The sequence below is a fragment of the Podarcis erhardii genome, assembly GCF_964252035.2.
Source record: "Podarcis erhardii genome assembly, chromosome: 3".
NCBI classification, from domain to species: domain Eukaryota; kingdom Metazoa; phylum Chordata; class Lepidosauria; order Squamata; family Lacertidae; genus Podarcis; species Podarcis erhardii.
In genome coordinates, this window is record NC_138507.1 from 8,759,333 (window position 1) to 8,772,266 (window position 12,934).

The window sequence follows — 12,934 nt, forward strand, 5'->3', positions numbered from 1 at the left end:
CCTCCCTCCCTCCCTCTCGGGATGGCAGGGGCGGAGCTCCGCGCTCCGGGATTTAGGGACCCTGCCCCGGCCCGCCCACGCCTCTTAGAGCCCTGCCCGGCGACGCCAGCGAAAGCAGCATCGCCGGAGGAACGGCGACGGCGGCACCGCTTCCTCCACCTCCTCCTCCTCCTCGGGTGCCCAGAAAGGCCGCACTTGGCAGCGTCCATGCGGGCCCGTGTTGCAGAGGTTAGCGACGAGTCGCGTTGTCCTGGTGGTGGGGGGGCGGGCAGGAGACGGAAAGCCCCCCAAAGCCCCCCACGACCCTCGCCAACGCCTCGGGCTGGCAGCGCGCACAGCGGCCCGGGAGAAGGGCTGCTGCGTAAAGCTGGGTGGGGGCGCGCTGCTGGTTCTTCCAAAGGGGGGGGCGGGCTCCCGACCATCACCCCCACCCCACGGGCTCGCACCCCCCCCACCCCGATCCCCACCCCTCAATCCCAGGCCCTGGATCCATTCCCTAACGTGCTCGGGACAGGCGGGATCAAACTTCCCAGCAAGTCCAGTTGGCCACTGGGCGCTGCTGCTGCTTGCACCCACGTTGGCGTTGCGATAAAAGCCACTGCTTGGTGGCTTTGGGGGTGTCCCCACCGCCCCCTCCTCCTTTGAAGGCTTTGCCAAAGGCGGCTCTGCTCTGGTTGTCTATCCTCCCGCATTCTTCCGAGAAAGGGGCGCTTCCAGTTTTGGGGGTGGGATTGGAAAGCGTGCCGGCGAAGTCGGGTTGCGCAATGGGAAGTTTCCAAGAAGATTGGATTTCTTGCCGTAAGGAAAGTGGCGGGGGGGGGGGGATCGCAGCGGAACTTGGGAGGCGACGTCGTCTAAAGTCCCCGCCAACGAATGCTCCTTAAAAATCCTGCACCGTCTAAGCACCCGTTTGGATGAATGCTGGATAAACAGGTTGTCTGGAAGCCCTGGGGATTTCTGACCATTACAGCCTCTTTGAAATTAGGCAGCCATCAAAGTAAGGTAAAGGGACCCCTGACCATTAGGTCCAGTCGTGGCCGACTCTGGGGTTGTGGCTCTCATCTCGCTTTATTGGCCAAGGGAGCCGGTGTACAGCTTCTGGGTCATGTGGCCAGCATGATGAAGCCGCTTCTGGCGAACCAGAGCAGCGCACGGAAACACCGTTTACCTTCCCGCCGGAGTGGTACCTATTTATCTACTTGCATTTTGACGTGCTTTCGAACTGCTAGGTTGGCAGGAGCAGGGACCGAGCAACAGGAGCTCACCCCGTCGCGGGGATTTGAACCGCCGACCTTCTGATCGGCAAGCCCTAGGCTCTGTGGTTTAACCCACAGCGCCACCCGCTTCCCTAGCCACCAAAGTAGATGCTTCAAAAACAAAAGGAGGCGTGGGGTAGATCTGGGCGTGCTTAAAGAAGGCTCCACTGTATGCCTTGGGTCTTAATTTGCTTCGCTTTTGTGGGAAGGGGCATCAGCCAAGTTTTCTCCACAAGGTTGCCAAATTCCATCAAGCCCACCCTTTCATTCTCCTGCCTGTTTTTCACCACTTTGAACTACAGTCAATATAATTAAGCCCCTCTTGTTTATTCTGCCCTGGTAACAGATTCCCCCTCTCTACATTTGTGAAGAAAAGCAAGGGCAGATTTTTGTTTAGGACCCAAAAAGGCTCCACCTGGCCCTCTACTCATCCAGGAGCAGCAGGGAAAAGGCAGTCATATAGACCACTTTCTTTTGATTTCTTTTCTAAGTACTCCAGTTATCCTCTGAGAAATGACATCACCTTGCTGTTCATACATTGATTCCCATGCAATTAAACACTGATTCTGACCCCTGTCTTACAGGAGGCGAGTGCGAGGGGTTGCCAACTTTTCACCTGGCCTCCCTAACTCTGTCTTCCACAGCCACCAGATGTGCAGATATTAGCAGGTGATGAAGTCTGCCTGCTGTGAAAGGCTTCACCTACTGATTTCTGCACATCACAATGCTGTCAAAAGCACAGGTCTCCGTGTGTGTGTGTGTGTGTGTGTGTGTGTGTCAGTTTGCTGCCCTGGATGGACGGCTGACTGAGCTGTTGCAGAGCAGGCAGAGAGTCATGTCCGCTGATGGATTCTGTAAATAAAAATAAATAAAATGAATAAAATTTTATTATTGTTCTGACCCCCTCCTTTGGCAGTCCTCACAGAACTCTAGCCCAATGGTTGCCATTAATTTGATTTGAACTGATTTTATAATGAAATGATTTTAGAATGTTGTATTATTTTCCTGTTGTTAGCTGCTCTGAGCCCAGCTTCGGCTGGGATATAAATAAAATTTTATTTTATTATTATTATTCTTCACACTACCCCCTACCCCTCTGCTTTGAAAACAGCAGCACCCAGAACTGGAATTGGTTGCCCCACCCTAACCCAACCCCCCTTGTTCTCTTTCCTCTCGCCTTCTGTCTGCCGAAAAATTCCACTCCCATCCCAGTATCCTTTCCCCCTTTCCCCATTCCTTTTTTGCAGGAGCAAGTTGATGTTATTTGCTGATAATATTTTTTTCCTTTGTCCTTTCCTTTTCCCGCCCTCCCCTCCCTGACTGCTTCTTATTACAACTACCACAGCTAACATAGGGCAGAACGCATTGAGAGGAGTGAGAAAACTTTCCACCGCACCAGGAAGGTGACTTTGGATGATAAAAGAACCAAATACGATGGCTGTTCTGGAAGATTCTGTTGGACCGCAACATTACCGAGACTAGAGGCCTTTGGGTTACCCGCGCAAATGTCCTCCTAACCCTCACGGCGCACGGCGAAATCGTGTCCCCGGCCTCCTTTTTTTTGACACGGCTGTGTGGGGCGGGGAGCAATGACTGGGAAAATGGCGTCTAGCCTTACTTGTACTGGGGTAGTATGGGCTTTTTTCTCCTTCCTCTGTGCCGGCGTTTCCTGCGTGGGCTTCTTCATGCCTTACTGGCTGCTGGGCTCTCAGCTGGAGAAATCGGTGTCCTTTGGCACTTTCCGGAGATGCTCCTATCCAGTACGAGACGAGAACCTCCAGATCACGGTGATGGTGGAGCAGTGTGGACGCTATGCATCCTTCCAGGCCATCCCAAGCGTGGAGTGGAGGATCTGCACGGTGGTGACGGGTCTGGGCTGCGGTCTCCTCCTCCTGGTGGCCCTTACGGCACTCATGGGATGCTGTGTGTCAGAGCTTATCTCCAGGACTGTGGGCAGGGTGGCTGGAGGACTCCAGTTCTTAGGTGGTGAGTAACCAGTGAACTTTTGACCATGGAACCCGCCTTTCCGCCAGTACAGAAAACAGTGCCTATGTTGTTCTCCTTGCGGAATTGTCTTTGTGGCTTGAATATATTTGTATGTTAAATTTTCTGCCGGATCTGACATTTGCACTCGGTTAGGAATGGGAAGGGCTGCTCTCAGCACATCTCGATTTCTAAACATTCAAACGAGCGAGTGCGCTGCTTTTACAGTACTGTGGGGTTTTTGTGTGTGTGTGTTTTTGACAATATGGAAGAACGGAGCTGTTTCAGAGCTAGTCCTAAGCTACGGCTCATGAAGTAGCAGATTCCTTTTTTCTGCCATTACAGTACGTACAGGAAAAGGGTATTTGACTGGTCGCCCAGTCCTAATGTTTGTTTGGAAGAAAGCCCTATTGATTTTAATGAGGCAAGCAAGCAGCACGATTGTATCCACATTTTACTGGGAAATAAGGTCCTCTGTGTTTTATTAGGACTTTTTGCTCTCAGTCAGGTTCATGTGTAGAGTTGCAGACTTCCTTACTGGTAAACACATATTGGATTGCAGCTCGTATCATGTTTTGTAGGTAAATCCTGCATATTTTCCCTCTCCTTTTTATATATAAAAAAGTGTCTTGAATACTCAGTTTTACTCTTTCTGACCATATGGTTTTAATTTTAGCTTTTCCTCTCTTTTTTGTGGCAACAGCACTCCCTACTTCTTTGTGTTCCTTCCACTCCACAACTGCTTCTAATTCCAACCTCTGCAGCTGCTGTTGTGGAAGGAAAAACTTGATCAAAAACTCCAATTTCCCCTGTTCTTACGATGTAGCCTTTGTCTTTGTGGTAAACTTGTGATCCTGCAATGGAGAAGAGTGATTTTGGCTTCCCAACAGCTGCATTGCCTCCACCTTAGCTAGCATTCTTGAAGATACCTATCTTTGCGGAAAACTCTGGGTTGCAATTTGAGCAGGGGATGAACAAGGCCAGAGAATGCTAACAAATGACAATTGCATTCTCAAAAGTACAGAGACATGTTTCTGGCTGCTACTGCTGGTTCATTTTCTTCACCAATCCAAACCTGATTAAAGTGTACACAAAGTAGTGATAGGGTGTGTGGAGGCAGAACATTTTCTGCATAATGCCCCCTACTACTATTTTTCTGTAATATCCCCCCATTTTTTATTTTTTATTATTTAGAAATGCACTGATAGATAGCTGTAGCATTTCCTTAGTGACATTAAGAAAATGAACACGGTATAAGTCAAGATGGACAACTGGAATGGTTGCAGTACTAATCAAATCTAAAATCAAAGTTGTAGTGCAGTTTTTTTGGTAACTGTCTAGAGGACGCACCTATATTTATGTCTACAGCTTCTCCAACAGTTATCCGCAGTGGTTTTCAGTGCTGTCACTTTCCCTCTTAAAATCTAAATAATGTCAGGGAAGTGTGTGCTATTACGGTAGTTGTTGTGTCTTGAAATATTTACAAGTAATTCTAAAAATAGTTTCCAAGCCAATCTTCAAATTTCATAATATTCTATCCACACTGAGTGTATTTTATTGCACACCCCCCCCCCCCACAGTATTTCCGTTCAGCTACTTTTGGCTTTGGGGTAAAGCTTCAGATACTAACGCAGTATATAAAATTCAAGACGGCATGCATTTTTAACTTTGTTTACAAAATTTAAGTTGGAAAAAGGCTGTTAAATTAGATCTCTCTTCGATTTAGGGCAGTGGAAAAATCCACCAGGAGCCTCCTTTCACTGGTGAAGAGGCAATGAATGCCACATCCACGGTTCAATATTCTGTTTTGTGTATGGCTTTACTTGCACTGAGCATTGCCCTCAGTTGGAACATAAATTCCATGTCCTGAGTTTTGACTGCAAGCTGCGAAAGAGTCCGATTTCCAGACTGCCTTGCCTTGGGCTATGTGTGGCCAGTTAATTTTTTCTGTTAATTTAACAGTATCTTAACAATGCTTTGCATTCCTGTGATTGTCATTCAGCCTGTCCCACACAATGGTTACACAGTCAGAATGTTGTTGTAGGCATGCTGTTTTTTGGAGAGTAGAGGGACGCAGCGCTGTACCCTCATGTGGAAGCTTAGCAGTTTGAAGTTTATTTGGGCAAACAGGAAGAACAGGAAAATTCATCTCCTCTCCTCTTTTTTCTCTCTCTCAATCTCTCTTTCTGTGTTTTAAGGCACTAAAATTCAAAAGAAGCTACAGGACCCCGGTGCTTTAAATCTGTCACCAAATAATCTTGTTATATAATTAGTTTTGCATCTCTAGCAATGAGAGGTCTGCAGGCCTGTTTAGCTGAAAGGTCCAACATGAATTCAGGATATGTACCTCAAACCGTTCGGTTTGTTTTAGGGCTTCTGCATGTTATAATGGGTAAAGGTAAAGGTACCCCTGCCCGTCGTACGGGCCAGTCGTGTCTGACTCTGGGGTTGCGTGCTCATCTCGCTTAGGAGGCCGGGAGCCAGCGCTGTCCGAAGACACTTTCCGGGTCACGTGGCCAGCGTGACGAAGCTGCTCTGGCGAGCCAGCACCAGCACAGCGCACGGAAACGCCATTAACCTTCCCGCTATAAAGCGGTACCTATTTATCTACTTGCACTTAAGGGTGCTTTCGAACTGCTAGGTGGGCAGGAGCTGGGACCGAACGGCAGGAGCTCACCCCGCCGCGGGGATTCGAACCGCCGACCATGCAATCGGCAAGCCCTAGGCGCTGAGGTTTTACCCACAGCGCCACCCGCCACCCACTGTTATAATGGGTATCTCTTCACATTTCACCATTTAGGTTACTTCTTGTAGCTAAAAGATGATTACCAGATTTTTTTTCTATGAATCCGGGGACACTTTTTTTTTTTTTTGAAGCTGACTAGCAACAGGGAGTCAGTAGTGGGGATGGTGAGGCAAAAGGCCCTGGGCCCAAGCACACATGCATATTGTATAAAGGTGCAAAGCCCTTCTTTCGCACCCTGTGAAACATAAGTGCTCTGAGTTTTTTTAAAAATGGGGAACGGCACCCGCCCGTGACTCCCGAGCCTCCCCCGATCTCCTTCCCCCTTTCCCCTTTGTTTAAACTGATCTTGGGAGTCGCAGGGTTTCCCAGTTTTTAAAAAACTCTGCACATTTATGTTTCACAGGGTGTGAAAGAAGGGCTTTGCACCTTGCCTGGCAGAGAAACTGCGCGCCTTGCGCCCCTCCTGGGCAACGGCTGCCCGCCTGCGACTCCCGAGCCTCCCCTGATCTGTCAAAACAAAGGGAGAAGGGGGCAGGAGATCTGTGCCGACGGATGTCCCTGGTTCCCCCTCGGCAGTGGCGGTGGCAGCAAGCAGATCCTGAAGCCAGCCAGAGCCAACTGGCTGCTGAGGCTGCCGCTGCCATGTTTCCCGGGGACAAATTTGTAAATCTGGGGACATTCCGGGGACGGAATTTGTCCGGGGACAGATTTGCAAATCCGGGAACATCTGGTAACCCTAAGATAAATTGATAAGCAACCCTACTCTACAGCACACTAAGGTGGAAGTTGCACCTATGCAGATTGGCAAGTATCCTAGGCTTCCTTGTCCGAAGACTAGCTATGCCACAAGCATGACAATTGCAGCAACTATGGCGGCCACCCAGAGACCACCCCCTCCAGTCAAAACATCATCCACAGACGACACCCCTGGCAACCACTGAATGAAAAGCACCAATCAATAGACAGTCTTGTGAGGAAGGCAACCCTGGTTAATGATGCTTAACCCCTTGCACCTCCATCCATTAGGCGATGCCCAGGGAATTGGGAGCAAATGCTCTTCCCTTCCTGACAGTGGCGTAGCGTGGGTTGTCAGCACCCGGGGCAAGGCAAGTAATTTGCGCCCCCTAACCCGTGGATTTGTGCCCCCTAACCCGTGGATTTGCGCCCCCTAACCCTAACCCCCAGATGTTGCGCCCGGTGCGGCCGGCCCCCCCTGCACGCCCCACGCTACGCCACTGCTACCTGATGTTCTCAACCTGTAGCTCAGTGGGGGGGGCGGTGTGGAATGGGGGAACATATGGCAGAATTTGGGAACCATGAGTTTAAATGCTACCCCATGCTTGCGTATTTTCAGAAACGAGGAGAAGTGCTCAGAAATGTGTATCCAAATACATACCTCATACAAGTCCAATTATACATACATGACATCTAAAAAGAGGAAATTGAGAGGGGAAAGTTAGGAGGGTCTCTTTAACATCTCATGAAAGAGAAATTGTGCTTCTCATGAAAAGGCAGGCACCTACACAGGAGAAAAAACAATGGCATTAAGATAGGAGAATGAAGTTCTTCTCTTCCAGTTCCTCTGATGTTGAAATATAATGCATGCTTTAAATAGTTATGCAACAATCATTCCTTTAAGCTCCTTCTAAAATATTTAACCTAAGGTTGTTGTTTTTTTATTTCGTCTGGATTTAGCCTAATCCTTATTAATAACTTCCGAACTACCAGCCCGCTTCTAGAAGAATAGCATTATTACTTAATATTAGCAACAATAAATAACATTTAAAAAATCAAGAGCCTGTAACACAGACTTACTTATTACGGCATGTGGTTTCGCAAGTGAAAACCATACTTGGTTGGCTACACTCTGGGATCAAGTGAGAGATTTGGAGAATAAAAATCTGCGAGCAGTTAGACCCTTGGGTATTGTGAAAAGGAAATATTTGGCTGTGTGCTGTCTTCTGCATGGGCTCACGCATTCCAGAGGTTGCTGGTTTCGCTTGAAAACAAGATGGTGGAAACCCAGGCACCCGATCCATTTTGTGGAGCAGATTTGCTTGGCTGCGCTGCCATTCCTCAACGCTCACACGTGCGGCGGTGGCAGCGCTGCGACCTGCATGAAAAAGAACAGGGGTGGCTTGCTCCCATGGCAACCCACGTCCGTGCCCCTCGTGGGCCATTGCTCTCCCTGCCCTCCCTAGCGTGGGACAGGCAGTTCACTGTAGGGCTTGATATTGAGACCAGAGAGAGTCACTTAGGGACGCCTCTGATGTAAAGTTGGCTGAGGCCGGGAGGAGGATGGGTTCAGAGAGAGAGAAAGGGGGTATAAATGCTATTTCCTGTGCAGGCTGCTGCTGCACTGCTAAATTTGGAGCGCCAAAGCAACAGGAGAGCTCTCTTGCTGCTTTTGATACTGCTCACGTAGTAAGTTGTAAGAGGAGAGACTTTAAAAGTCGTTTCCTTTATGAAGCCTCCCCAGCAAGCTTTTCCATTCCCTTTCCCTCATTCTCTAGATTGGCTTTTTCATATCTCTCTCGCATATCAACTAATCCATGGGTAGGCAAACTAAGGCCCGGGGGCCGGATCCGGCCCAATCCCCTTCTCAATCCGGCCCGGGGATGGTCCGGGAATCAGCGTGTTTTTGCATGAGTAGAATGTGTGCTTTTATTTAAAATGCATCTCTGGGTTATTTGTGGGGCATAGGAATTTGTTCATTTAATAATAGTCTATTAAGTAATAGACTATTAAAAATAATAGTCCAGCCCCCCACAAGGTCTGAGGGACAGTGGACCGGCCCCCTGCTGAAAAGGTTTGCTAACCCCTGAGCTAATCCCTCCCTCTCTTTGGTGAACAAATGTGCCTTCCAGTTTCCCTCTTCCTAAAATTTCGTCCTATTTCCAAACACTTTCCTCCCCTAGTGCCATCCACCATCCCTTTCTCCCCAAAATGTCTCCCACCTCAAGGCTACCTGAAAGGAGGAGTTGGTATAGTCTTGGACTCTCTGATGTGCATTTTCAGAGCTGTAGCTCGTGGGGAACACATGGCTACCCCAATACAGTGGTACCTCAGGTTACATATGTTTCAGGTTACAGACTCTGCTAACCCAGAAATAGTGCTTCAGGTTAAGAACTTTGCTTCAGGATGAGAACAGAAATCGTGCTCCGGTGGCGCGGCAGCAGCAGGAGGCCCCATTAGCTAAGTGGTGCTTCAGGTTAAGAACAGTTTCAGGTTAAGAACAGACCTCTGGAACGAATTAAGTACTTAACCCGAGGTACCTCTGTAAAAAGTTCAGGATTTGCTTGAGGAAAGGAGGCAAACCCAAGTGCCTTTGCAGAATGCAGGCTTTGCATGTGTGGAGGGAGACTTGAAGCGCCCCTCCGCCTGCGAATTCAAGGCAAAAAGAGGTCACAAATACCCTAGGCTCCAAACATCTTGCTTCAATTTGCTTGCTCCCCATTGGAGACGGCCCAAATGTTGGGTGCTTCGTGTAAAACAAATAAAAGACTTGACGTTTTCATCCCCCAAAAAGTTTTTGATTTGAGTTCCTACTGAAATGAGGCTGCATTTTAGTGTTGTGTTTTAATCTTGTTTTTAAGTTGTCTTTCAATCAATTGTTTTTATATTTGGTGTTAGCTGCCCTGAGTCCGGTCTTGGCTGGGGAGGGCGGGGCATAAATAAAATTTACTATTATTATTAAAAGTTTGCACACATTTCTTTAATTGTCGGAGCGCTTTCGGCTACCCGTCTGCCAAATTTCATGGCTGCGTCTCATCAGGTGAAGCTGTAATCCAGGGGTCAGCAACCATTTTCAGCAGGGGGCCGGTCCACCGTCCCTCAGACCATGTGGGGGGCCTGAAAATAAATAATGAACGAATTCCTGTGCCCCACAAATAACCCAGAGATGCATTTTAAATAAAAGCACACATTCTACTCATGTAAAAACACGCTGATTCCCAGACCATCCACGGGCCGGATTTAGAAGGCGATTGGGCTGGAACCGGCCCACGGGCCTTAGGTTGCCTACCCTTGTTCCATGGCATTTGGAGTACATGAGCAAGCCAGCCAGCCCTGAATAGCTTTCCATAGCAAAGCTACTAATAGCAGCTTTTTATTGTGCAAGCATTGTAGATGCACATATTGGAAAATCCCCTGAAGGCTCATTACAGTGCCTGAAGGGCAGAGGAACGCTCACAACCCAATGTGTCGTCCATATGTGGTTTTGTTTGCTAGTGTTTGCCTCTGTTATGAGACATCTCTCCCTTTCTTTCTTTCTTTCTTTCTTTCTTTCTTTCTTTCTCTCTCTCTCTCTCTCTCTCTCTCCCTTATTATATTTTTATTCTGCTTTTCAGACAAAAAAAGCACATCTCTCAAAGCATCTCGCCGCAATTAAAATTCAGCACACAGCGCCCAGACAGGCAGGGTACATAAATGAAAAGAAGAAGGAGGCCCCGCCCTCAGGCTTACAAACTCAAAAAGACAAGACAACAGAAGGGGAAGGGAAGGGAGCTGGAGCGAAAAGAAAGAAAAGGGAGATCAACATGTCAGTGCCAGAACAAAGAGGTGTGGTGGGGAGGGACTGCCGCTCGGCGCAAATGGAGCCCGTGCTTTTCCAGGTTCAATTCCTGGCATATCCAAATAAAAGGGAGGAGAAGGAGCTGATGGGGCAAATAGCCTGAGACTGCCAGTCAGAGTAGACAGCATTGGGCTAGGATGGACCAATAATAATAATAATATAATAAAAATGTATTATTTGTAACCCGCCCATCTGGCTGGGCTTCCCCAGCCACTCTGGGCGGCTTCCAGCAAAGATTAAAAATACAGTGGTACCTCAGGTTAAGTACTTAATTCGTTCCGGAGGTCCGTTCTTAACCTGAAACTGTTCTTAACCTGAAGCACCACTTTAGCTAATGGGGCCTCCCATTGCTGCCATTGCCACCGGAGCACAATTTCTGTTCTCATCCTGAAACAAAGTTCTTAACCCGAGGTACTATTTCTGGGTTAGCAGAGTCTGTAACCTGAAGCGTATGTAACCCGAGGTACCACTGTACATTAAAATGTCACACATTAAAAACTTCCCTGATCTGATTTGGTATAAGGCAGTTTCATATACAGTGGTGCCTCGCAAGACGAAATTAATCCGTTTCGCGAGTCTCTTCGTCTAGCGTTTTTTTCGTCTTGCGAAGCAAGCCCATTGACGGCTTAGCGGATTAGCGCTATTAGCGGCTTTTAGCGGCTTAGCGGATAAGCAGATAAGCGGCTTAGCGGCTTAGAAAAAGGGGGGGAAGGGGAAAAACCCGCAGGAACTCGCAAGACATTTTCGTCTTGCGAAGCAAGCCCATAGGAAATTCGTTTTGCGAAGCACCTCCAAAATGGAAAACCCTTTCGTCTAGCGGGTTTTCCGTCTTGCGAGGCATTCGTCTTGCGGGGCACCACTGTATTCGTAAGCAGGGATATGCAACTAATTTTTCTAATTTTCCTGCATGGGACCTTCCTTTCACCTCTGTGCTTGCAGGACAACTGGCCATTGGAAGAGTGTTATTTTGAGGAAGGAGCAGGCAGAAGAGGAATATTCCTGCCAGCTTCTCATTCTTTGCTAGAAAAATTCAATCTGTGCCATTAATAAAGATGGTGCAACTCGTACAGCAGGTTGGCGACAAATAGGGCAAAACAGGGATAGAACGCTGACACCCCGTCTTCTTTATTACTTCATATAATAACAACGTTGAACTTACCCTTTTCTTGAATCTTCTTGAACTTATTTAAAAAACAAGAAAAAACGAAAAACTGAGTCAAGAATTCGTGAGAACCTAGTAAAATGTGATATTGCAAGTTCACTTGATTTTAGGTAGTTGGTAATTTTTCATAGCGCTTTGTAAGTAATTGTCTCTTTCTCACATATTTGATAAGTGGCGTAAAATTATTTTTGAACCTCTGTGTGAAGATTTGTCGCCAACGTGGTGTATGAGTTACACTAGCTTCTCACTCTTTGGCTGATAATATATGGAGCCGGATAAAAAGGTCCGTATAGTAAAAGCTATGGTTTTGCCAGTAGTGATGTATGGAAGTGAGAGCTGGACCATAAAGAAGGCTGATCACCGAAGAACTGATGCTTTTGAATTATGGTGCTGGAGGAGACTCTTGAGAGTCCCATGGACTGCAAGAAGATCAAACCTCTCCATTCTGAAGGAAATCAGCCCTGAGTGCTGACTGGAAGGACAGATCCTGATGCTGAGGCTCCAATACTTTGGCCACCTCATGAGAAGAGAAGACTCCCTGGAAAAGACCCTGATGTTGGGAAAGATGGAGGGCAAAAGGAGAAGGGGACGACAGAGGACGAGATGGTTGGATAGTGTCTTTGAAGCTACAAACATGAGTCTGACCAAACTGCAGGAGGCAGTGGAAGACAGAAGTGCCTGGCGTGCTCAGGTCCAGGGGGTCACGAAGAGTCGGACACGACTAAACGACAACAACAACAATATGGGGCCGGATAAAATTTGTGGGATGAATGTTGAATCCTAGATGTAAAAATGCCCCAACTTCCCTAGTAATCTGGTGTACTTCAGAAGATGCATGTGTACAGATTTTCAGGATTCTGGCTAGCATTGGAGTACCTCAACCACTTTAGGGTGCAGTTCATGTCTTCTTGCTGCAATTATTATTATTATTATTATTAGCCATGAATGAGTTACAGCCTCTTTATTTACATATCTAACCCCCACCTATGAAGTAGGGTCTCTAGCCTACAAAAGCTCATGCCATACTAAATGTTTTAGCCTCTTTCATTTTTTATTTTGTTTAGGAATTTATCTCCCATCCCTCAGTTCTTGCCATTCTCAGGGTAGCACCTTTCCAGCACCACAGGACTCGTCATTATTTTTGCTGCAGCAGAATAACACCACTTATCTTCTGGGATTGGAAGTGGTGTGAGAATGGCCAGATTGTCTCTGCA

At 47.6% G+C, this 12,934-nt stretch overlaps 1 protein-coding gene across 1 annotated transcript in view; it reads left to right on the top strand.

The window, feature by feature from the left end:
• The first annotated feature begins 2,574 nt into the window (after window positions 1–2,574).
• The window catches only part of LHFPL6 (LHFPL tetraspan subfamily member 6), a 34,641-nt gene continuing 24,281 nt past the window's right edge, over window positions 2,575–12,934 (top strand). Inside the window, exon 1 of the mRNA XM_081855753.1 lies at window positions 2,575–3,242. Within this exon, the coding sequence (XP_081711879.1) occupies window positions 2,846–3,242 (397 nt within the window). The 5' untranslated portion in view covers window positions 2,575–2,845. The remainder of the gene's footprint in view (window positions 3,243–12,934) is intronic.